This window comes from Podarcis gaigeae, assembly GCF_964106915.1.
Source record: "Podarcis gaigeae genome assembly, chromosome: 15".
In the NCBI taxonomy this organism is placed as follows: domain Eukaryota; kingdom Metazoa; phylum Chordata; class Lepidosauria; order Squamata; family Lacertidae; genus Podarcis; species Podarcis gaigeae.
The window spans coordinates 34,142,290-34,165,371 of NC_139692.1; the positions used below are offsets into that span (position 1 = coordinate 34,142,290).

Below are 23,082 nucleotides of genomic sequence, written 5' to 3' on the forward strand. Positions count from 1 at the left end.
CGCCTCAGGTAGCAGGAGGGAACCTTTTAATCCTCCATCACTCCCAATCCCCACATGCGGCTCTTCCGCCTGCTAGGGCTGGGTCATTTTGAAACCTCTCCTCCTCCCTCTCTCCCCCCCCCCCCAACACTTCACTTTCCAGTCAGGCACCTCCGGGGCCACCCCCGCTGCGCGCAGGCGCAGAGCGCTCCTCAGCTGCAGGCACCTCGACGGGCAGCCTCTGGCCGAGGCCCGCTATATAAGCGGCGCGGGGGTCCTGCGGCGCTCGCTCGCGCTCGGGGGAGGCTGAGGCGGCGGCAGGAGCAGCGGCAGCAGTAGGAGCAGTAGCAGCAGCAATGGCGGATTTCGACGCTTATGACGACCGGGCCTACAGCAGCTTCGGCGGCGGCCGCGGGTGAGCGGGGAAGGGGAGCGGGGCCGGCCGGGGAGGCGAAGGGAGGCCTCGGGGCCCGGGCGAGGGGAGGAGCGAGGTGGCGGCGGCGGCAGCAAGGCCCGTGCGCGGGGCGGCGAGCGCGTGTGTCGAGGGAGGAGAAGGAGCCTCCGGGCGGGGGAGGCGGGTCGGAGCGAGCGCGGGGGCCGGGAGGGCCGCAGGCGAAGCTTCTGCGGCGGGGGGACGGGTCGGGCCTGCAGCGCCTCTCACGAGGGTGCCAGGAAGGGGGCGGGGGAGACGGATCCGGGCTCTGGCGGAAGGGAAGTGGCCCCTGGCGAGAGGAGGTGGGTCAGGACAAGAGGGATCGAGGAAGGGGTGAGCAAAGGTGTTCCTGGGGCGGGGGGGGGGGATATTTGGGACTCTGTTGGAAGTGGCCTCTGACAGGAACGGGGGGCTGTAAAAAGAGGGAGATCTAGGAGGGCATAATTTATGGGGGGAAATGGGCCAGGCCTGAGATGTCTCTTATGGGAATGGGTAACAGGCTTCGGTGGAAGGTAAGTGGCCTCTGAGAAGGGAGGCGGGTCGAGGAAGGTGTAAGCTTGTGGGGAAAGGGCTCCAGCTTTTTTAGTCTCTTAGTGGGGTGTCAAGAGGTGGATGGTGCTGGGGAGCAGGAAGACTGATTTAGGCATTGATGGAAGGTAAGCTGGCCCTGACGGGGGGGGGGTTGGTTAAAGGGGAAAGCGGGAGGGGACTCCGTGGGGTGTAAGTAAAGCCTATGGGGAAGAAGTTTCAGGCCTGGGTGCTTTTGCATGGGAACTGGGATTGCAGTCCCACGGGAGAATAAGGGTGAATATGGTGGGTCCTACTTAATTCAGCATCAGAGTGACCACCATGATGCTTCTGGAAAGTCCAGAGGTAGACAGGGTGGTGGGCAATAGGAACCTGCTGTAATGCCTGGGCAACTATTATTCAGCTATATTCTGCTTCTGCTGCTGAAGGTGCTAGCATATAGCTGTCATGACTAGTAAACAATGATGGTCCTAAACTTGACAAATTTGTCTAATGCCCTGTATAGCCATCCATGCCCATTGTTGTCCCTGCATTTTGTGGCAGTGAATCCCATAGTTTGTGCCATTCAGTTTTATTTGATGAATCAATTTGAGAGAATCTTCTGGTCCATCCCTCACTCTACTTTTTCTTCTAAACTACTCATATTGTAACCTCTCCATGTAGTTCAATAAGGAGTTCATCCTATATTCTTAGCTCTGGCTTGGGGCCTGAGTTTGTTTTCGTAATTGAGTTTGTTCCCCAAGTTGGTGCTTATTTGTGGGCAAGGGGGGGGTAATTTGAAGGAGGGGTGAGCATATGAGTCATACCATAGGAAAGAATAATATGGAGGGAAATGTTGTCTTCTTCTCCACACCCACCCAGCAACTTATATCTATAAGTTAAGTACAGTATAAGGTAAGTACAGTATGTGGGGAAGGGGGCATAAAAAAGTAACAGTTACTTTGCCTGTTTATTTATTTTTGCTTCTTCTTTTTCCACATCTCATGACTGCATTCACAGATAACATTGAACCATAACTGCAGGACTGTCTTTGTGAGAGAATCTAGAGTTATTCGCCAGCCCTATTACTCCAGTAAGAATCATGTGTGATCGCTTATCAGAGAGAAGCTGAGAGTTTTCTGTTTTTAATATTAGAGAGTATATTTGGCATATCCTGCTTTGTAAACTGTTTAAAAGTGGTATAAGTGAGGATATTGTGAAACTTTATATCTTGTCCATTTGAAAACAGTTATCTCAGCCATTCTCATAACAACCCTGTAGGTTTATCATGATTATCTTCATATAGCAAATATGGAGTGGGGGGGGGGAGTCAAGAGTGACTTGCCTGAATAAGTTTTTGAGTGAAGGGGAGGGGGAATGCCCAAAGAAGTCTTCAGTATGTGAAATCATCTGGGCTATCTTGACAGGTTTCAGAAAATAGAAAGAACCAGCATAAAGAATTGTCATAAGAAAAAGGCTTTAGGGTCAGTCAAGAAGTACTATGTGTGTTGTGCTCACAAACAACTCTGTGGTTTTGGGAGGTGACCACACTGTTCCAGGTTTACTTACAGAGTAGTAATGGGGAGCTACTGCTTGACTGCATGGTAAGTGTCCTGCAGGTTTTCATCCTGTCCCCCATTCTTTTTAACACCTGTATGATGCTGCAGGGAGAGGTCATTAGGAGATATGGAGCAAAGTTTCATCATATGCAAATGACACCCAACTCTTTTTCTCTGTTCCATCTGAAACAGGTGAGGCAGAGTGTTGGCTGGACTGGTGGCAGTAATGGGCTGGATGTGGACCAATAAATGGAAAATGAATCCAGACAAGATGGAGGTGTGCTTTGGGTTCTTGAATCCAAGAACTAAATGGGGTTGCACTTCCTTGAAAGGCAGGTGGATAGCTTGGGATGGTGCATAATACATCTACTAGCCATGAGACTATGGTCTACCTCAACTGCAGAAGCATTGTACTTCTGAATACAAGTTCCTGGGCATCACAAGTGGGCAGAGTGCTGTTGTGCTCATGCCTAGCTTGCAGGCTTCTGACAAGTAGCTAGCTTTCCACTGTGAGAACTGGATAATGAATGAGATATGCCATTGGCCTGACCTTTCAGGCTCATCTTACAATCTGGGGGGAAAAAGCCTGGCCATAGTAACTCATATTCTCATAACCTCCTGATAAAATTATTGTCCACATCATCTATGTGGAGCTGCCATCACATGTTTCAGAGGCTGCAGCTTGTGCAGAATGCTTTGGCTAGGTACTGGTGGGCATTGATGGCTACACCCATTTAACACTGATCTTATAGGCTCAGCACTGGTTGCTAGTTTGCTTCAGAGTACAATTCAATGTACTCTCATCAATGTATAAAGCCTTAAACTACCTGTGATGCAAATATTTGAAGATTGGCAGCCTGGCGTGTGATTCTACTTTGGGATGAAATTGATAAAAGTTGACTAATATGTGAGCTTTCTTTGGGCGCCTTCTCATCTCTGGAGTGCCCTCCCTTCTGAGGTGCATCTAGAGCAGTGTTACTTTCGTTTATGGAAGACATAGCTCTTTGTCCAGGCCCGCAGGAGGAGCCAGGGATAGTGATGAGTCATCTAGTTGAGTATTTTGTTTTAATGATTTTTAAAGTAATATTTGTGGTTTTTCCTCCCTAGGACCATTTGGCGAAGGGTGGATGATACTTTTCGCAAGTGAATGGAATCACTTGAAACATTTCCTATTCTTTTGCAGGCGGATGGGTTCTGCTAGGAGATGTGATTTGTTTTCTGGTCTGCATTCAATTTGACTGCGTATCTCTTTAGAAAAGCATATATGCATCTCTTACGAAAATGGTTGTGGGTGTGAAACATACTGGATAGGAAGATTTACTAAGCTCCTCAGTTTGCCCCTTTTTATTTCATATGTCTTTCCAGGGTGACCCTTTTTATTCTGTCTACCTTACAGTATGGTTTGTATGGACTGCTGAGAATTTACTATATGTAGTGCTGCTAATGTCAGCATAGCTTGACAGAGTAACATGAGTAAGAAATAAAACAAAGCTTTTCCTCAAGGAGCTGCCAAATCTAAATCTTGATAGAGCAGAAGAAAGTAAGATTATGGATCAATAATCAATAGGTTAAGCAGGAGTGGGGATGAATGGTATGAATCTAGGGGTCAGGGAAGGTAGATCCTTTGGATGTAAGGTGGAGCACAGAGTTCAGACGAAATGGAAATAGTGGGGTAAGGATAAAAATGAGATTGAAGGTGAAATAGAGAATGAAATACAAGGTTATATCCTTTAGGGTGAGGAGGTAGGTTAAGGCACTTATACATTTATGAGATAGAGCAAAGGAGAAGTTCATGGCTACTCATCTGGCTAGTTTTGAATCTAGTGGAGCAGAGACTAATGGCCTTTTGGTCACTTGATGCCTCCCACAAAGGCTCCTGAACAGTATTTTTAGGTGATACTTTTTGTACAGGAGGAATTGCATGTGCCTTGCACTGTATTATTCTCCACATTAACATGATCTGGGAGGTGTATACAGATGATCTGCTTTGCCACCTGGAGGTTCGTTTCCCCAACATCTCTGCCAGGCATCTTGCTGACTTGATCACAGCTTGTACCTTTTTCTACAAGCCATAAGAGCTCTGCATTCCTAGCCCTTTGCAGTGGCTAAGCATGAGAAAGGAACAAGCAAAAGGCAGAGAAGAGTCTGACTAAAATCAAATAAGGGAGTAGGGCTATGAGGAGTGGCTGATGCTGCTTGTGTGTTGCCTATGGAAAGGGAAGTGAACATTTGGTACTTGGAGCTTACTTTTCAGTTCGAGTTTATCAAACTGGGAAATGAGCTGATTACAGTATGGGTGTAGTCTAAGATGGAAAACTCATCAGTGTATGCCAGATTTCATCGGCTCCAGCATTTGTTCACTAGCATTCTTATTTAAAGGCTCCTGAAAGCAGTAGGTAGGCATAATACCTTGGAAATTGGTTGAGCTGTTTACTGCTGCCTTTTGCAAAAATGCTGACTGCTGTGGCTGTATTAGTCTCAGTGCAATTAATTTCAGTACTTAAATAATCTAAGTTAAACTTTTGAGCACAGCTGGGACACAAGCCCGAAAAAGTTTGTTCAGATTTGCTGAAGATAACAAACAGCACATGTTGATAGCCCCTTTATTGTACTGTATTGGTAATTTCCTAGTTCCTTAAGTTGCAATTTCAAGTGCTATCAAACTGCAGTGAAACAACCTAATTCTAAACATTCAGTTGCATTCATTCTGTAACTATATGTTAAAGTTATTGCTCCCATTTCTGGACTGGAAATTAGATTTTGGTCTGCAGCAAAAATATTTTCGATTCTGTTCTGGCAGAAAGTGCACTGATGCATTGCAGCGCGCCTTGAGCTCTTGTCACACAGAGATGTCTAGAGAAGTGCCTGCTCCCATTCCAACTGGTCTCTGGGTTTCCTGCCACCAGATGTGGCAACAGGAGGATATGTTAGTCCTGTTTGTTCAGTTCCCCCCAAAGTGGTTTCATTTGTGCTGAGCTTACAGTTATTTATTTATCAAGATAAGACTCTTCTACTTTCAGGCTGTTTGTATGTTAAATTTTTACATTACTTTGTATTCTATTGTTTCATTGTTTAAATAATAGTCTGCTTTTATTTTAGTTTTATGTGATTGTAAACTGTCTGTAATAAATTGTTGGCTGTAGCTGATGAAAACTAATCAAAAATATGCAAAGGTTACAGGTTAGCTGGTAGAGACTATGTATACTTTTTATGGGTGTTATGCACATCTGTTGAACCTAGTATTGTATCTCAGCTTTATAAGCTGCCTCACCATTGAAAGGAGATGGTGTTTTCCTATTAGAGAGCTAGTCAGAGTGATACGACTTTACCTCGTCTTTCCTCACTCTTTATTAATGGCATTGACTTCATAGCTGGCAGCTGTGTTTGTTCTAATGAGTATTATACCGGTGCCAGTGATAATGCCAGGAGTGAAATTGAGGCCATTTGCATGAAGACTTCCCCTTAAGAAGACTTGATCCAGGGCTAGTGATTCATCCAGGCTAGGGCAGACCCTATGGGAGTGAGAGGGAGTTGAGACCTCTCTTTATATCTAGGGAAGAATCATGAATCTTCCACAATCATCACATGCTCTTGTTCTGCAAGGGTAATAGCATTATGTTATTAATTTCTTTGGATTCTGCAGTAATATGGACTTTAGAAAAGTTGTATCTTAAATTAGAATGTTGCCTGCATGTAGGCAGCTGGTGAATTTTTGACAAGGAAATTGAGTTCTCGTCAGAAAGCTATACAGAAGCATTTATGGTTGTGGTTTTTTTAAGAGTAGATTGTGTTTAGGGTACATCATGTCTACATGCATCATTCTAAACATCCTTTCTTGCAGAGTATATCAGATAATTTGCTCTGTACCTAGTTTCCATTTCCTTTATAGTCTCTGTCTTGATGGAATAGCAGTTTCCACCCCTGGCTAACCAACTTCATAAATTTAGATGACTACAGATTGTCATTAGGAAACATGATGGGATAGGTGTGTCACTGGGAGTATCTAGGAGGGAGTCTTCATCCAGGGCTCATGGTGCTGAGGTTGGTTTGCCGGTCATGGTTGGCTCATAAGACCGAGTCACCCTTCCAGAAAACAGTTCATCATCTCTTCATAGGACTGGTGGTGACATGCTTCATCAGTCTGTTGCCTCTGTTAGTTGTGAAGAATTCTACCAAGCCCAACCTATTTATGGCTGGTTGATGTGGAAAGGAAGACACAAAGCAAGACCCACTCAATACTTATTTGGACGGGCCAGTTTCCCTAAGCTCTTTGTGGTCGAACTCCATAAGACAAATATAATTTGTCACCCATTTATAAACGTAGTGGGCATATCCATGAGACTATACTGCTGGCATTGCTGTTATACGTAAGGTATCCATGATGTGAGTTTTAATGCAGAGTTGGGTGCAGGTAAAGTAGATCTTTGCACATGTTCTAGCACTGAACCAACTAGTTTCTCTTTTTCATTTTCTTCTTGTAAGAAAAACTGAGTAGGTTATGGTGACTGCCTCTATTTAAGAAGTAGATTTAGGACTGATAAGCATTTGATACAGTACAGTCTCTCAACAGCACCACACTCAGAACTACACACTTACCCTGTCCTAGCTTTCAGTATCTTTTCTTTTTCAATATGTATTTAAGTTTAGAAATGGTCTTAGTTTAGACTATCAGTTTAGTTAACCTTAGTTGGAAGGCATCTTTTTATGTTTTCTAATAGCATTACTATACTTGAATATTTACCTAGGCAAATCTGCACCTTTTCTGCATTGCTTTTCATGTTTAAAAAAGGCAAAGAGCTCCAGGTATATTTGGAATTGGCCAGTTGACACCTGTGGCTTCTTTCTAGGCATATCAAGCATGTTGATCAGGTGAAAAGAAGGCAACTGGGATGTATTCCAAATGGAGGACTGATAAAATATCCAAAAGCATTTGGCTAGCTCTCTCCCTTCATCCTTCATTGTTCTTGAAATCTGCTGCTTTTTGTGTGCTCGCATAGTAGATTTTCTTAGCAGTTATGTGCCACTTATCTAAAATGCTTGCTGCCCTAGCAGAATTTTTGACTGGGGCATTATACCAAAAAGTACAGTGGACACTCGGGATGCGAACATGATCTGTGTCGGATGCACGTTCGCAACCTGCAGCACTCGCAACCAACAGCAACGCGGGTTGCGATTTGGCACTTACGTGCAAAGCGCGATTTAGCACTTCTGCACATGCGCAACTGCCAAAACCCGGAAGTAACCAGTCCGGTACTTCTGGGTTTCGGCGGTCCATAACCCGAAAGAACACAACCTGAAGCATCTGTAACCCGAGGTATGACTGTATTTTAACTACAAATACATGCTTTGGCTATGGAATAGTTTTCTTCCCATAAGGACTGCGGAAAGATTGTCTTGGGAAGGCCACAGGCAAGTAGGGTGCCCTCCTTGCCTGCCAGAACATTCAAAAATAGAGGTGGGCAGGTCTACAATGCTTTGTTACTAAACCTCAAAGGTCCACCAATTAGAACTGGAGCCTGAGCTCGCTTACTTTCTCCCTTCTTCAACCCTCTTCCCTTTCCCTTTTTATTTCATGCATTTTAGATTGTAGGTCTAGGGACTGACAATCCCTAGCAGATTGTAGCCAGAGACTGTCAATCTGGGAGCCTTTTCAGCTAAAGAGCAGGGTTAAAATGTTCTGAATAAAGTACCAATCTACATCTGAGTCACTAGAGATAGGATTCCAATACAGCTTTAAAATTGGCTAGCAGAGCTACACAAAGATGTAGTCAATAGGGCTGGGCTGTATATTGATACATAGCCCAAAACAGGTTTGAAGTTCATATCATGATAAGTTTCATAATTTTTGACCTGCCAAATACATCACATAAATATGTTTGTGCTATGCAAAAAAAAAAAAAATCACAGTGTGGGAAAAACTGTGAAGCCAGCCAATGACTCTACACAGCTCCATCCTTATTTTACACATTGTAATAGATCCCGATGTGTAGCTGGTGATATATCGCTGTGTTGAAAACCAGATATTGCCCAGTCCTAGAAAGCCTACCAGTTAATACTGGCTTAAATAGGCTTGGAGATTATCAGCACCAGCCTAGCCATATCAGCAAAGTGTTCTGTACTTGCTCTTCTTAAACTGTTGGGAGTCCCAAATTGTAGCTGCAGCTCATCCAGAGGTCTTGTCAGTACATCCTGATCTACCTCCTGCCTGCCCTGTGTATAAAATGGCCTGCATATGGTTAGTAGTATGTCATTTTTGAACTGCCTGTCAGCATCTTCCATCACGAACACCAAATGACAGAGCCAGCTGGTTAGAGCCACCTTGCTGTTTCAGATGCCTTTCAGGATGATGGGGTTGGTTTTATGCACTCCCAATTCAGTCAAGTTAACAAATTGAACACCATGTGTATATGAATTAATTTTGTATAAAAAGCAAGTTGCCCTTGGGTTTCTACTCATGCTCACTAAACCCTCCTGCCTGTACCAAGTGTCCTGCACTGAAAGGTTGAGGAAAGTTGCCCCCTTCAGATCTTTGAACTACTTTGAGTAGATGCACATAGGATCAGGCAGCACAGTGATTGAACTTGGCATGGCTGACTGCTGTTCTTCATACTTGGGGAGCTGCACATAACTGCATTTGTTCACAGGCATCTGTTGTTGGGGCTGCACTGTGTGCCTAATTAATAGCAAGATTTTAGTTAAAACATATACCCAATTAATACAAAATTTCTACTTTCTGTGCCCCTGTGTCTGTATACATTAACACCCTCCTTTCTCTCTACTGGCTAAATTTGAATTGTCAACTCCTGGAGGAGAGGCTATATCATCCTTTTTTATATTACACAGCTAGTATAACTGAGATACAGCTCTACTGTAACATCTCTTTCCTGCCTTCCCCACATGGAGCATCCTTGCTGCTTCCTGATCCCAGGAGCATTCTGGCCTAGGCTCTAATTCTGTGCTTGTCAACAGATCTCGTGGCAGTGCTGGTGTTGGCCCACGTAGACAGAAAGAGCTTCCAACAGAGCCCCCCTTCACAGCGTACGTTGGCAACCTCCCCTTCAACACGGTCCAAGGAGACATCGATGCCATTTTCAAAGATCTCAGTGTAAGGAGTGTGCGATTAGTCAGAGACAAAGAGACAGATAAATTTAAAGGTAGGTGCTTCTATGTCTCTCCTTCATAACCAAGTTTGAGGTAGAGAGGCAGCTGATTAGTGGTGAGAGATACCAGGTTTTAAGGTGCACATGCCATCTTAAGTAGTTTTCAATCATACTCTGCTAATCAAGAGCTACCTGAAGATGATGGGGATTAAAACTGGGACCTTCTCCCTGCAGAGCATGTGCTGTACCATTTAGCTTTCATAGTCTGCTTACAGTCATAGAAAGAACAGGCAGTCTCTGGTGGTCACTCAGCTTAACTTCTCTGAAGACGTTTGCTTTGGGGGAGTTTTGTGTGGGAACATATTGTCCTTCAGGTTTGCTTATATGTTCTCTCTTTCCCCCATCTCTCAAATCTCCTTACTCTGTTTGCAGAAGTGAGGGAAGAGATCGGGGAACAGGATGGAAATCAGTGGTACCTCAAGGAGACAGATCAGCTCATGAACCTCTGTTTGCCCTGATATCCTAGTTTGACTTCCTTGCCTAACAGCCCACTTGTGTACACTATCTGGGTTCGCATCTTTCCAGATACTGAGATGAAAGTTGGCTTCTGTTTTTTTGTTTTGTTTTTAATCTCTTTTTGTCTTACAGGATTTTGTTACGTAGAATTTGATGAGGTTGAATCGCTTAAAGAAGCTCTGACATACGATGGAGCAGTAAGCTTAGCATTTTTATAAAATAGTATTTGAAAATTGATAGCTGCCCTTGCTGGAATGACTGGTGGTAAGATTTCTCCTCTTCTTCTTCTGCATCCAACAGCTTTGGGGGGACCGGTCACTCCGAGTGGACATTGCTGAAGGCAGGAAACAAGACAAAGGTGGCTTCGGTTTCAGAAAAGGTGGCGGCCCAGAGGACAGAGGTGATGTTTAAATAGCTGCTCTTTAATATATGGTAAATTGGAATGAGTGCATTAGTGCCGCCTTAAACTAGCATGTGTGTATGTATAATATTAAGCTTTTAGTTTAGTTACCTACCACTTTTCAACAGTAAACTGTGCCCAAAGTTGCTCACGATATGTTAGTATTATATAAATGTTAGTATTATCAAAAGACAAAACATTTGGGGGAAAAACTATCTGTATTGAACTTCAATAAATTCAAAGACAAGAAACACAGTTAAATACATATGGGAAAAATTAGTCTTAATGGTGGAATAATGTAGAGTTTGTGATAATGTATTATTGGAGTGGTATAATCTAGACTTCATGCACCACAAGTTCAGAGCTAAATCCAAATAAACAGGCCAGTAAATAAATCAAGAAGCTAATCAGTTTCTAGTCTTGCTGCGCTCCAGGAGGCCACAGCAGTTCAGAAGAGGTGGGCAGCCTAGATCGGGGTAGGCAGAAGGTAGTTTGTAATCTAGATATTTGGGTAATTCGTGGCGTATTGGCAAAGATTTCTGACTTTTGTTGTTTAACAATAGCAACAAGCAAAATGACATACCTAAATTAGATTGCTGAAATCTTGGAATATAAATATAAAGCATTTAAACACACACACACACAGAGTGTACTGTCTAAAAAGCAAACAATATTTAACAAGAAATTGATTTATGTGTGGAAGGACTGAGTTCAGTTCAGTTCTTGGGCTCAGAACAAATTCATGCGCTCAGCAGTTGTACAGAGGCACCTTGTTCTTTAATTCTAAGGGTATGTCTTTTGCACCTGCCTCCAGCTGACAGAGTTCCAGTAAAAGGCAAATTAGATCCTGCAAGCTTTAATATTGCCCTCTACTGGGCTGGGTGGTTCACAGCTGGTTCCAGGAGTGGCTGGTGGCAGGCAGCAAAAGGGAGTGGCAGTGGTGGCAAGTCCTCTTCTCCAACCTCTCTGGTGCTCTGGCTGCAAGCCAGGTCTTGTTGCGCACCAAGTGGCCATATCGTGTGCCAGCAAATGCCTGCTTAGGAGACTTCAAGTGTTCTTGGATAACTCAAGTATGAGAATCTCATAGGTAGGCACAGAGCCAGGCAGGTGAGTAGCTTTATCTCCTTAAAGGCTGGCATGGGAGGAACCTCAAGGAAGCAAATTGAAGGGAGAGTGAATCGGGGTAGGAGCTACCTAGGCTCAGTTATAATCTGAGGAGCTGCAAGCAGTGACTTTTCAAGGTGTGGTAGTCACAAAAGCAGTTTTGACTGAACTGTGGCTGGAGATTTGGGTCTCCCTGCCTGCTCCTGTACATCATTGAGAAATTGAATTGGAGGGAATATTCTTGCTTTCTTGGCTAAATGGAGGGCAGGGAGAATAAATAGTTTGCCTCAACCTGCCTTTTTTCATTTTGCTTGAAAGCAAATGTGTCCTAATGTACTGCCACTCCGCAAACATGGGAGGTGACTGCTTAGCTCTGATGGTAGGCAGATGCTCAGAAAAGGCTTAGTGTAGACTGGTATGCCAGCCTTTGAAGACATGAGTTCCCCCAACTATGTTTGAGTTGAGTTTTCCCCAACTAAAGTTAAGTATGGAGTTTAAACCTACGTGGGAAAACAAGATTGGCATCGTGTATCTTGAGGCGCTAAAGTAGAAATGAGCAGTTAACTCATAACCTCTTAATGATTTAATTGGCGTCTTCAAAACCATGCATCTTACTGCTCTGAGTAATGCTGGACTGTTTTAATGCTGCCTTCTCTTTTGTTCTAAAGAGCTCCAGGCTCACACAGACAGATCTAAACAGCTGTATGTGTTTTCCTAGGCAGAAAAGTATCCGGAGCAGAAAGGTATTTCAAAGGCTGGGCTATTTCATGGTGTGGTGCTCTCTAAAACAAAAGGAGGCAGCAGCGTGAGCTCACAAGTGTACATCTACTATTTTATTAATACCATACAGTTTGAGCTGTTGGATCCAAAAGGAAACAAACTTTTTTCTTGTTTAACTAACATCAAGAACCTTGAGCTTGCTAATGCTCTCCTTCATAGCCTGGGCAACTGCATGTGTCACAAGGATGAGTGCTCCCAGATAGAGATGCAGCAGCTGAGACGGTTTGTGTAGTAGATGTTGCAGAAAATGTGCCATCTTCCTAACCTTAGCAGGTCCCCTCTGCCTCTTTGTGTAGTTTTGTGATGTAAGTGGTTTAAGTGCATTTCAGCTCAGGGAAATAACGGAAAAGCTGTCTTTGAACTTTTGCTTTTTCTGAAGATGCTGGCACTTCACAGGTTTCCTCATTGCAACCTTCCTGCCCAGGCCTGGATGGATGAGCCCCTTTCTTTGAGAGCTAAGAGCGGTGTCCTTTCCTGGGTTGTCATGTGCCAACCACACCTCTGATCTAGACACATTCTCCTGCAGAGTACAATTGCCCAGTGGTTGTGAATGTGAGGATTGCACCAGACTGAGAGAGCATTGAGATTTCCGCCCGCTGGCAGTGGAACCTTTTAGATCTTCCCCATTGACCCCTGCTTGCAATGTGGCTTTCTTTTTAGGCATGGGCGGAGGAGGTCCGCGGGAACCACGAGGAGGTGGATGGGATTCCAGAGATGACTTCAGTTCTGGTAGCAGTATTTTTCCATTTTCATTTTCCTGATTCCTCCTCGTCCCCTACCCCCACCCAAAAATGTTTTTATTTCAATTTCCTTTTGCCTTTCTCTGTCAGACATGCCTGTGACCACAGATCATCTTATGGCAGTCTGGTTGGCCACTAAGGCAGAAGCCCAAAACTTTATCTGGATGTTTCTTAATTTTTGAAGACCGTGGCAAAGGTTGCAAGTCGTCTGCGTTCTGTTTTGATTGAAGGATTTCAATGGCTAGTCCTAGTTTGGGGTAGGGCGGGGGGAGTTGAAAGTCTTCGAAGACTTGAGGGCATGAATAAGTGTTGGATCTTTTTGACAAATACAAGTACCTGAATTGCTTTCAGAAGGCATGGCTTGGATTGTGCAGTTCTGAGTTGCTCTGTCTTAGCATCAGCTGGGACTCTGCTTCCATCTGTCTGTCTCTTTTTGGTACACACAACACTTCTGGATCCTGTAATAAAAACATCAGGCCCACTGGGTGAGAAGTAGATGAGGATAGGCCCAGGTAACTTATTCCCCCCCCCCCCCCGCTGCCTTCTTGAAAGCTTACTAACTTGCCTTTCAGCTGAACGTGCTGGATTGCTTCTTTCCTCTTGCAATATGGGCAGAGGCAATTGGGAGGGGCGGCGTGAATATATGCTCTGGCTGTAGGACTAAGTTGGCTCCCATCAACTGGGCAGACCAGCTCAAAGCGGGGGGTGTAGCCTCTTATATCTCTTTCCTTTTATTCCTGTGTATTGCTACACAGCACTAAACTAGCAAGATGTTTTTTGTATGTACAATCCAACCTCCTCAGCTACCGTAATGAGGGTTATTCCTGTTTAACAGATGAGAATCTGGGAGTATAAACCAAATGCTTGTGGCTACGCATTGTGTTCATGGCTGATGGTTGTACTTGCAATTCAGCCACATTCTTAGTTGCACAAGAAGATGCTGGAGGCATCCCATAGTGGATGGAGATTGTAAGATCATCTTATCCTCAAGTAGTTCATTCTTCCCTCTCCTGTTCTGCTCCTGATGCACTTAGACTGCTTTTTCCTTGTATTTGATCATGTTTCCACCTCCACCCTCCTTTTGGCCAGAACATTTTCAAACTTAACTCTGTAAGCCTCTGTAAGTCTAGTAGTAGTAGTGGTAGTAGTTTTTATTTATTATTAGTAGCATTTCAATTTATATACTGCCCTTTAGCAGAAGATCCCAGGTCAGTGCACAGCATTAAAAACACATTACAGAATGTCAGTGATAAAAACATAATAAAAAGCATACTGGTAGGCAGCCTAATAAAAAGTAGTCATTATAATTACAGTCCATGCATTTTTCTCTAGTCAGAAATTTGGGGTTTCTTCTGGCATCCTTGTACAGGTATGCATATGTCAGTTGGTGCAAATTATCCTCCCATCTTATTTTTGAGAGTACTTGCAATAGGGATGGATTGCCTGTCGGTCATAAGAAACCTCTTGGCAAAAATGCATGTATGCATCTTGATTTTAGCAGCAAGGATTATCTTCTTTCCAAAGCAACCACTCTTGCTTCAGTGCATCCATACTTGACACTCTCCAAAAGGAAGAAATCGTATGGGATCGTGATTTCAGGCTGCAGCAATCTTACATTTGTATTGCAGTCTGCAGGTGTGAACCTTTTCTCCCTTTTTCTTTGATCCCCTTCATAATATCAACAATCTATTTTTTTAAAAAAAAACCTCTTTCTTCCTTTTGCAAGGAAATCTAACACAGCAACCCAATCAAACTAAGAGAATGAAATAAGCACTTAACAGTAAAATCAAGAGTGCCAAGTTTTTACACCACCACCAAGAGCCACGGCATAGCATCGGCACCCGGCAATCCTCAAAAAAAAAAAAAAGAAAAGCCATGCCTTTACCTCTCAACGAACCTTGGGCAGCGTTAGGGCCCATACATGCCCTCGCTGTTGGAGGAGCTTTTCACTTTCTGTAGCAAGTTGTATGAAACGGCAGAGTGCCTCTTCTCTTCCTGTTTCATGGCCGTCGTCTCCTAGCCCAATCTCTCCAGTGCATCCTGCTTAACTAAAACCACTTCTGTCTCTTGGCAAGCCGAGCGTGCCAAGCTGGTCCTTCAGCCGCCACTCTTCCGCAAGATGCTCCCGCAGGTTGGATGGAGCTGCTGGTGGGTTTGCCTCTGTGAGAAGCAAGGCTGTCGCTTCGGACACGTCCGAAGAGCTGGCCCTTACTGCCGTGTCTCTCCCGACAGGTTTCAGAGATGACGACTTCCTGGGAGGCCGGGGAGGCCGGACCCGTCCCGGGGACCGGCGAGGAGGAGCAGCCGGTCCACCCATGGGAGGCACCGGTCGCTTCAGGGATGGGCCTCCAGTGCGTGGCGCTTCCATGGATTTCAGAGAGCCAACTGAAGGTGGGCGGCCTTTGCTTTCTCCTGCATTTTGGCCCAACTGAATTGCTGCTGTCCACCGCTCTTGGCCTGCAGCATTCAGTGACGTCATCTGGAGGGTCGCACGTCAGTTGCGGCGACAGGCAGCACTGTGATACACCTTGATTTTGAAATGCTTTTTGGTTTTGTTCATTTCAACAGAAGTTTGGACTTGTGAGTATGAGACATTCCAGAGTAGCAGGCCATAACCGTCTGCTATAACAGATACACTGGAGAGTCTTATGGATCTCTTAAAGGCACCTGGCATGAGGTTTCACGGGGGGTGGGGGGTGCTACAGTCCATGTAAAATACATCACACACTTGCAAGGATAGTGAGCAGAGGATTGTGCCAGGGGCAAAGAGATGAACATGATAGGAGATATAAGGCTTTGCACTTTTTGCTCTCAATTCATCTGCCTTCTTGAGGACTTCTCTGCTACTTTCATGCATTTGAAGTGGGCTCTAGCCATATACCAAATATAGGATCCTGCGGTCCTCCAGATCTTGTCGGACTACAACTCCTGTCATCCCTGACCACTGTGCATGCTGGCCGGGGCTGATGGGAGTTGGGAGTTCAGCACCCGGAGGCTTCCTCTCCTTGATCAATCTGTCACAGGTGCCCTACGATCCTTTGTTCATTGGCTCACGGGACCGCCTGAGCTGCATCTCAAGCAGAAATGTTTCTTCTCTTCCAGAGGAAAGAGCCCAGCGGCCCAGACTCCAGCTCAAGCCCCGGACGGTTGCCACTCCTCTCAATCAAGTAGCCAACCCCAATTCTGCCATCTTTGGTGGAGCCAAGCCGAGGGAGGAAATAGTAAAGGAAGAGCAAGAATGAGCTTGAGGGGTGGGATGCAATGGGGGGGGGGCGGGCGGGAGAAAGGGGTTGAGGGAGGGGACTGGGGGTGGGGGTGGGAGACAAAACGCAAGACAGCCCAGAGTGTCTAACTGTGCTCGGAACATTAACCCTGCAACCACCATTCCTACCATCTGACACCTGTCCTCCTTGAAACAGAAAAGGAAAAATCAAAACAAAACAAACCAGAGCTTGCGAATGCATGTCAGCTGTTAACAAGTGGTTTTTAGTACGTTCTTGGCTTTGCTGTATCTAGTGCCTGCATTGTCTTAAGTTTCTCCCTCCCTCCCCCCCCCCCCCGCAAGCCATTTCCCCCCAAACCCAGCACATGGCTTCTGGCCAATAAATCGCTGCCCTCTTCCACAGAGGTCGACTTCTCTTCCCCCGGGGTGCTGCTTTCACCTTTTCTTCCTCTCTGGCTCTTTCCACTTCCGAGACACGCGGGTTAGGGTTCAGTCCTGCTGCTCCACTTCGTTCCCTTCTGCCTTCCACGGTGCTTCTCTACCTCCACTGCATGCTTACCACCGACAACCTCATGGCCCCTCAACTCCGAGGAGTCCCAGCCAAGCGGAAGACGTCTCAAGCTCTAGAATACAGCCCCTGTAGAATTAGCTTATGCAACACAATGTTAAATAGGATTGCCACCCGTTAGCCCTTAGGCACTTTGGAATAATATATATGTACATATATATACTGTATAAAATCAGTTCCACCCCTCCCCTTCCCGGCGGTGCCGTCAGCACTTTGCAGACCCCTGCCTGGGGCTGAGTTGCGTGTCAGCAGCCAAATCTAGACAGGGACCCCTGCTCTGCTGCTTCCTGGACTTGGCCTGCCGACTTCTCCCTGGCCCTCGAAGCTCGTGCCTCCTGTAGCACCCAAGGACTGTCTTCTTCCAGCATTTTCTTGCGTTTTCTTTTTACATATTTGCTAACCACTTTTTAACTAGTTTCTGAAACCAATAAAGTTTACTTTCCTTCCTTCCTTCCTTCCTTCCTTCCTTTCTTTGGCTCTGTTTCGAAGGAAACGGCTCTTGACTCTGCCCTTCCAGCATTCAGCTCTTGTCTCTTGGGCTGCCGTGCAGAACTTAGCTTTGCTTTCGTGCTTTGCCTCTCAAACAGACTGGAGGGGGTGACGCTCTCTTTGGATCGCAGAACCCCATTGTCTATGTGCCGCTAAAGGCAACAGGGGATTGCAAACCCCTGTCTCTCCATACCAGAAGGATTCTGCTTGAAAAGGTTTGATGGCGCACTTAAAGAGCGAGCAGAATACTGAGCCGTTGGGTGACCAAGAAGGGAGCTGTTTCTCGCTCTCAGGTTATTGCTCTCAGTGTGAGGTCTGGTCAAGGTGTGAACACCTGCAGTGCCTGACATAGACGCTTAAGGTATCCGGTTGTAGCTTTGGAACAGGTAGAATTGAAAGCAGCAGATGTGTTATTCCTCCTCTCCCCTTTAAAAAAAAAGACATGTCCATTGTGTAAAAACAGGTTCCAATTTGTATAGGCAAATGTTCCAAGGGCTAGCCTCCCCTTGGATATCATAGTATAAATGTTTCTTCCCGCCCCTGTCTTTCAGTCCACTTCTAAGAATAAGAACCATTTGTCTAACACTACTTTTCTTTCGAGACATGCATTTTTTTGTGTGTGTGTGTGTATGTGTGTGTGGTTGTGTTCCAATCGAAATCCATCCAGTAGCCGCTCTTCCGTTCAAAATGTGGAAGACCCGAGATTTTAAGAGCAAAAGCAAAAAAGAAAAAGAAAAGAGGATGCCCATGCAAAACTCACCTGGTAGTCAACCCGTTTGACTTTTAAACGTGTAAAGACAAGTTTCCAAACACTCAACACATTCTGCTTCATGACAAAGTAAATTTATGGATATGGTATTTTGTGAATGAACTTTTAAATAAAGAAAACATTAAGTAATATTTAAGACTGGTCTGTGTTGAAGTCTGTTCACCATCTGGGCAGAGAAGAGTTGTCGGGGCTGTCAGATTTGTTCAAGGGGCAACAGTTTATAGAATGGAAAATCAAAGGATGTTCTGCAGATATGTTCTAGTTTATTTTCTTGGAAAAATTAAAACGTCTATCCTAATTACATTCCCCCCCCCAAACAATCCCGCTTAACAGGTGTTAGATAAGGTGAAGGAACCAGTGATACAGAGCTTGGAAAATTGACAAAATGGGACCTAAAATGAAATGTTAGCAATGTGGAGTTGAGCGTGCCTGTGCCCTAACTATCCTCTTTTTGGGATACTCCATTCCATTCCCTCTTCCCTCCTCACTGCCAGCAAAGAGTTGGTCAGCATTCCATGGTCACTGAGCATGCTCAGTCATCACTGGGTGCAGTTTCATTCTAAAAAAAAATAATTCTACAAAACAGTGGGCTCCCCCAGGCTTACGGATGCATGGTGCATGGATGACGCGGTTTTGGCTACAAAAGCTTTGCCACTCACCTCTGAGCAGCAGGAAAAGAAGCACCAATACCATTAAAGGCAGCTTAAGCGGAAAAGCGTTTATTGATTTAAATAGTGAAGCCTGTTCCGAAGTAAAATTCTTGGGATTCTGCTGCAACGCTAGGTACATTGCTGCTATTTGCAGCACACAGGTGGCAGGAAGGGAAAGTCCCTAATCATTTGTGGGGGCTGGATTCTTTGCCAAAAGATTGCCAGCCGCTTCCTGGGGCTCTGTCCCTTCTGCTGAAAGAGCAAGGGGGGTTGGCTCCTGTCCATACAGAGGAGCCAGAAGCAAATGTTGCTTTCAGTAGTAACATGCACATTTTTCAGAATGCATGGGTTTCCTCCCATTTCAAATACTAGCTTCAAAGGAGGGTTTCCCCTCCAGATCACAAGAGGAGGAAAGAGTAGCTGTTCCCTTCCGTGTCTCCATTCAGAATCCAGCTCTTTGCCTCTCTTCCCAGCGCCCCCCCAAAACGGGATGCTGTTAGCATTCCAACACATTCCTTTTCAAAACTGCAGGTGTGCATTGGCTGTCATCTCTGATTTGGCCCTTAGGTGGCGTAAGCTGCACACCCTCTGGGTGGGTCTGGGTTTTGGCCAGGACAAGATGTTCACTCAAAACTCACCTTAGCTTTTGCAATTGATGTGATTTGCAGATCTGCTGAGCCCACTCATCAAATAATTGCTCAGATCTGGGGAGGGTAAAATTTGCATCCCCTTCGGAGCGCTGGGCTGGGTGGAGAGGTTTAAACGTTATCCATCCGACCATTCATTTTTGTTTTTTTGTGTTTTTGCCTCCACCACATAAATGAATAGGAACTGAGAATTTTGCTTGGAGTGCTGTTCATGCTGTTGGGATTGAGGCTAATGTTATTATTTATTAAATTTGTATATCACCCTTCATAAATCTCAGGGTGGATCATAGCATAAAAATGCAAGTTAAAAACACAAAATAACATTTTGAATATACTGGACCCCATTGTGTTTGTTTAAAAAAGGGCTATCTAAGGTATCTATGGGACGCGGGTGGCGCTGTGGGTAAATGCCTCAGCGCCTAGGACTTGCCGATCGAAAGGTCGGTGGTTCGAATCCCTGCGGCGGGGTGCGCTCCCGTTGCTCAGTCCCAGCGCCTGCCAACCTAGCAGTTCGAAAGCACCCTTGGGTGCAAGTAGATAAATAGGGACCGCTTTCTAGCGGGAAGGTAAACGGCGTTTCCGTGTGCAGCTCTGGCTTGCCAGAGCAGCGATGTCACGCTGGCCACGTGACCCGGAAGTGTCTCCGGACAGCGCTGGCCCCTGGCCTCTTGAGTGAGATGGGCGCACAACCCCAGAGTCTGGCAAGACTGGCCCGTACGGGCAGGGGTACCTTTACCTTTACCTTATCTAAGGTATCTAACTGTTGGAGATGCAATGGAGATAATGTTTCTCTAAAACATGTTTTTTCATTGTCCTATATTGAAAGGTATTTGGCAGAAGGTAACTGAAACTATCAACACAACTGTACGGAACAACCTTAACATTTTCAGAGCAAAATGTCCTCTTGAAATGTATACCCAGCACATGGAACCTTACAAAAGGACAATGCGAGTTGACCCACAGCAAAAAGACTGATACTGATGAATTGGAAAAATAAAAATGTGGCTCCCTTCTACGATTGGATTGAAGACTTGTACAAACCCGCAACACGTAAACGCAGATTTGCCATGGACAAATTCAATGATGTTTGGAATCCTTACAAATACTGTAATAGGTTAAGATCTGGTGAAGTACAATAACAACCTGGAGAGAGAGACCTGGTCTGAACAAAGACATTGGTTTCTTATCTCATTATACATGACAAAGCCATTTTTCACCTTCTCACCCCTTGCTTTTTCCTGTAAGGCCTATTGCAGTCGTTAAGAGTCATCAACAGGCTCATCACAGCTATCTGCCAATCACCCATTCCCACCACCCTTCTGAGTAATACCCCTCCCCACCTTCTCACTATATAGAAGGGTCTGGAAACTTCTGTTTCAGTGTATCTGAAGAAGTGTGCATGCACACGAAAGCTCATACCAAGAACTAACTTAGTTGGTCTTTAAGGTGCTACTGGAAGGAATTTTTTTTGTAATAACAACCTTGTAAAATACACAGTTTTGGGTTCCCCCTCCCCCTTTTATTTTCCCTTCTACACGGGTTCTGTTTTTCTTTTTTCTCTTTTATTTACATTTCACCATGTTTAGTGCACATATAGTTATGTACTTTTGGAACTTTAAATAAAGATGTTAAAAAAGCCAACACAAAATACATAATAAAAACCTAAACAAAAAAACCCAATAACAATAACAATACCTCCCTGGAATGCTCTAGCTCCTGAACCCCATAATTTTACCACAGGATGTTCTTATTTGGTGTTCCACCCTTAGTTTTACTCCATCTATAAAAAACATACAACCACCTGTTATTGCATGGCTTTTATCACAAATGGCCCTGAAGCCAACTTTTACCAAGTGCAATTTAACAGCTGAGGGGGGTGATCTTTTAGGGTCTGTATCAGCTCTGGGGGGAACCTTCGTTTCACATTAAATGTTTCCTTCTGTTCAGAGGGGTGTCGTGGTTTGGCACCATCGCACATCAACTTCCTGTTTCAAGGTGGGCCTAGCAATGTGCAATGTAAAAAATTTGTAGGGCCTGATGGTAAGATCTGTTTGAAATACGCACTCTCAGGAAACATCTGAGACTTTCTCCCTGGCATCTTTAAAAAAAAATAAAAAAAATTATTGAATGGTTTTATGTTACAAAAAACAATATAGCCATACTGCTATTAAATATAATTAAGAAATAAAAATTACATACATTGATATTTAGTTTGTTATTTGTTATTTACCGTCTTATTTCCTCCCTATTTTAAGGGTCTTAAACTGGTGTCAGGGGGGAGGAGACTCAGACGGAACTTCGCCGGTCTAGACTTTAAGACGTAGAGCAGCACGCTCCGGCTTTGAAATGGAAACTGAACTTCAATAAAGACTTTTGTAAATAACTACAGCTGGGCGTTGGTCCTTTGTGAGCTGGGACAGTGTCGTATAGCAAAACTGGCACATTGCGAACTGCTGGGCCTCTACTGTGGTGGCACCCCCCCTTTGAAACTTCTTCCCCTTACATATCAGATGGTTGTCTTCTCTAATGCCTTTTTGGTGCCTATCAAGCATCCTTTTCAGTGGAGATCTTTATCCCAGTCAGTTACCTGTCTTGCATTTGAAATTAGTTTTTGTGTACGTTTTCATTTTTGAACAATTTTATTGTCAAATCAGCTTGCGATGTTTCTTGGAAAGAGATTTCTTGGTGAAATGAAATACAGTGGTACCTCTGGTTACATACGCTTCAGGTTACATACGCTTCAGGTTACAGACTCTGCTAACCCAGAAATAGTACCTTGGGTTAAGAACTTTGCTTCAGGATAAGAACAGAAGTTGTGCGGTAGCAGCGGAAGGCCCCATTAGCTAAAGTACTTAACCCGAGGTACCACTATACACTGTACAGTGGTACCTTGGTTTAAGAACAGCTTAGTTTATGAACAACTTGGATTAAGAACGCTGCAAGCCCGGAAGTAGGTGTTTTGGTTTTTGAACTTTGCCTTGGAAGCAGAACATGTTCTGTTTCCTGTTGAGTGTGTCCCATTTGTAAACTGAGTCCCCCGCTGCTATGGGAAAGCATGCCTTGGTTTAAGAACGCTTTGGTTTAAGAACGGACTTCCAGAACGGATTAAGTTCGTAAACCAAGGTACCACTGTAATTTTTTAAAAAATGGGTTGATCAAGGGTCTGGAAACCAAGCCTATTTGCAGAGTGTTGGGCATGTTTGTTTAGCCTTGTAAAGAGGAGACTGAGAGGAGATACAGTCGCCATCTTCAAGTATCTGGAAGGCTGTTCTGTGGAAGATGGAGCAAGCTTGTTTTTCTCCTGCTCCTTTTTTCCTGAACCAACAAATTCAAATGACAAGAAAGCAGAATCCGACTGAACATCAGGAAGATTCTGATGGTAAGAGCTCTTCAACAGTGGAATGAACGGCCTCGGAAGATGGTGGGCTCTCCTTCCTTGGAGGTTTTTAAGCAGAGGTTGCATGGCCATCTGCCAGGGAGCTTTTTAGCTGTGATTTCTGCACTGCAGGAGGTTTGACCCTCAGGTTCACTTTTGACTCTACAGTTCTATGATTCTCGGTCATTCAAAACCACCAGGAGTGGAAAGTCGCTTTATTATCAGGGGAGGGGCTTGTAGCT

The 23,082-nt window shown here is 44.7% G+C and overlaps 1 protein-coding gene and 1 long non-coding RNA gene across 2 annotated transcripts in view; one reads left to right on the forward strand and one right to left on the reverse strand.

Annotated features, from left to right (window-relative positions):
• LOC310832731 overlaps positions 1–23,082 on the reverse strand; it is a 150,634-nt gene that overhangs the window by 59,069 nt on the left and 68,483 nt on the right. The gene's annotated exons all lie outside the window — the stretch shown is intronic.
• Positions 170–18,303, forward strand: EIF4H (eukaryotic translation initiation factor 4H). Its single transcript, XM_083714224.1, has 7 exons — positions 170–394; positions 9,448–9,632; positions 10,227–10,291; positions 10,395–10,494; positions 13,039–13,107; positions 15,351–15,509; positions 16,221–18,303. Exons 1-7 carry the CDS (start codon positions 336–338, stop codon positions 16,358–16,360), a joined length of 777 nt encoding a protein of 258 aa, XP_083570350.1. The 5' UTR covers positions 170–335; the 3' UTR covers positions 16,361–18,303.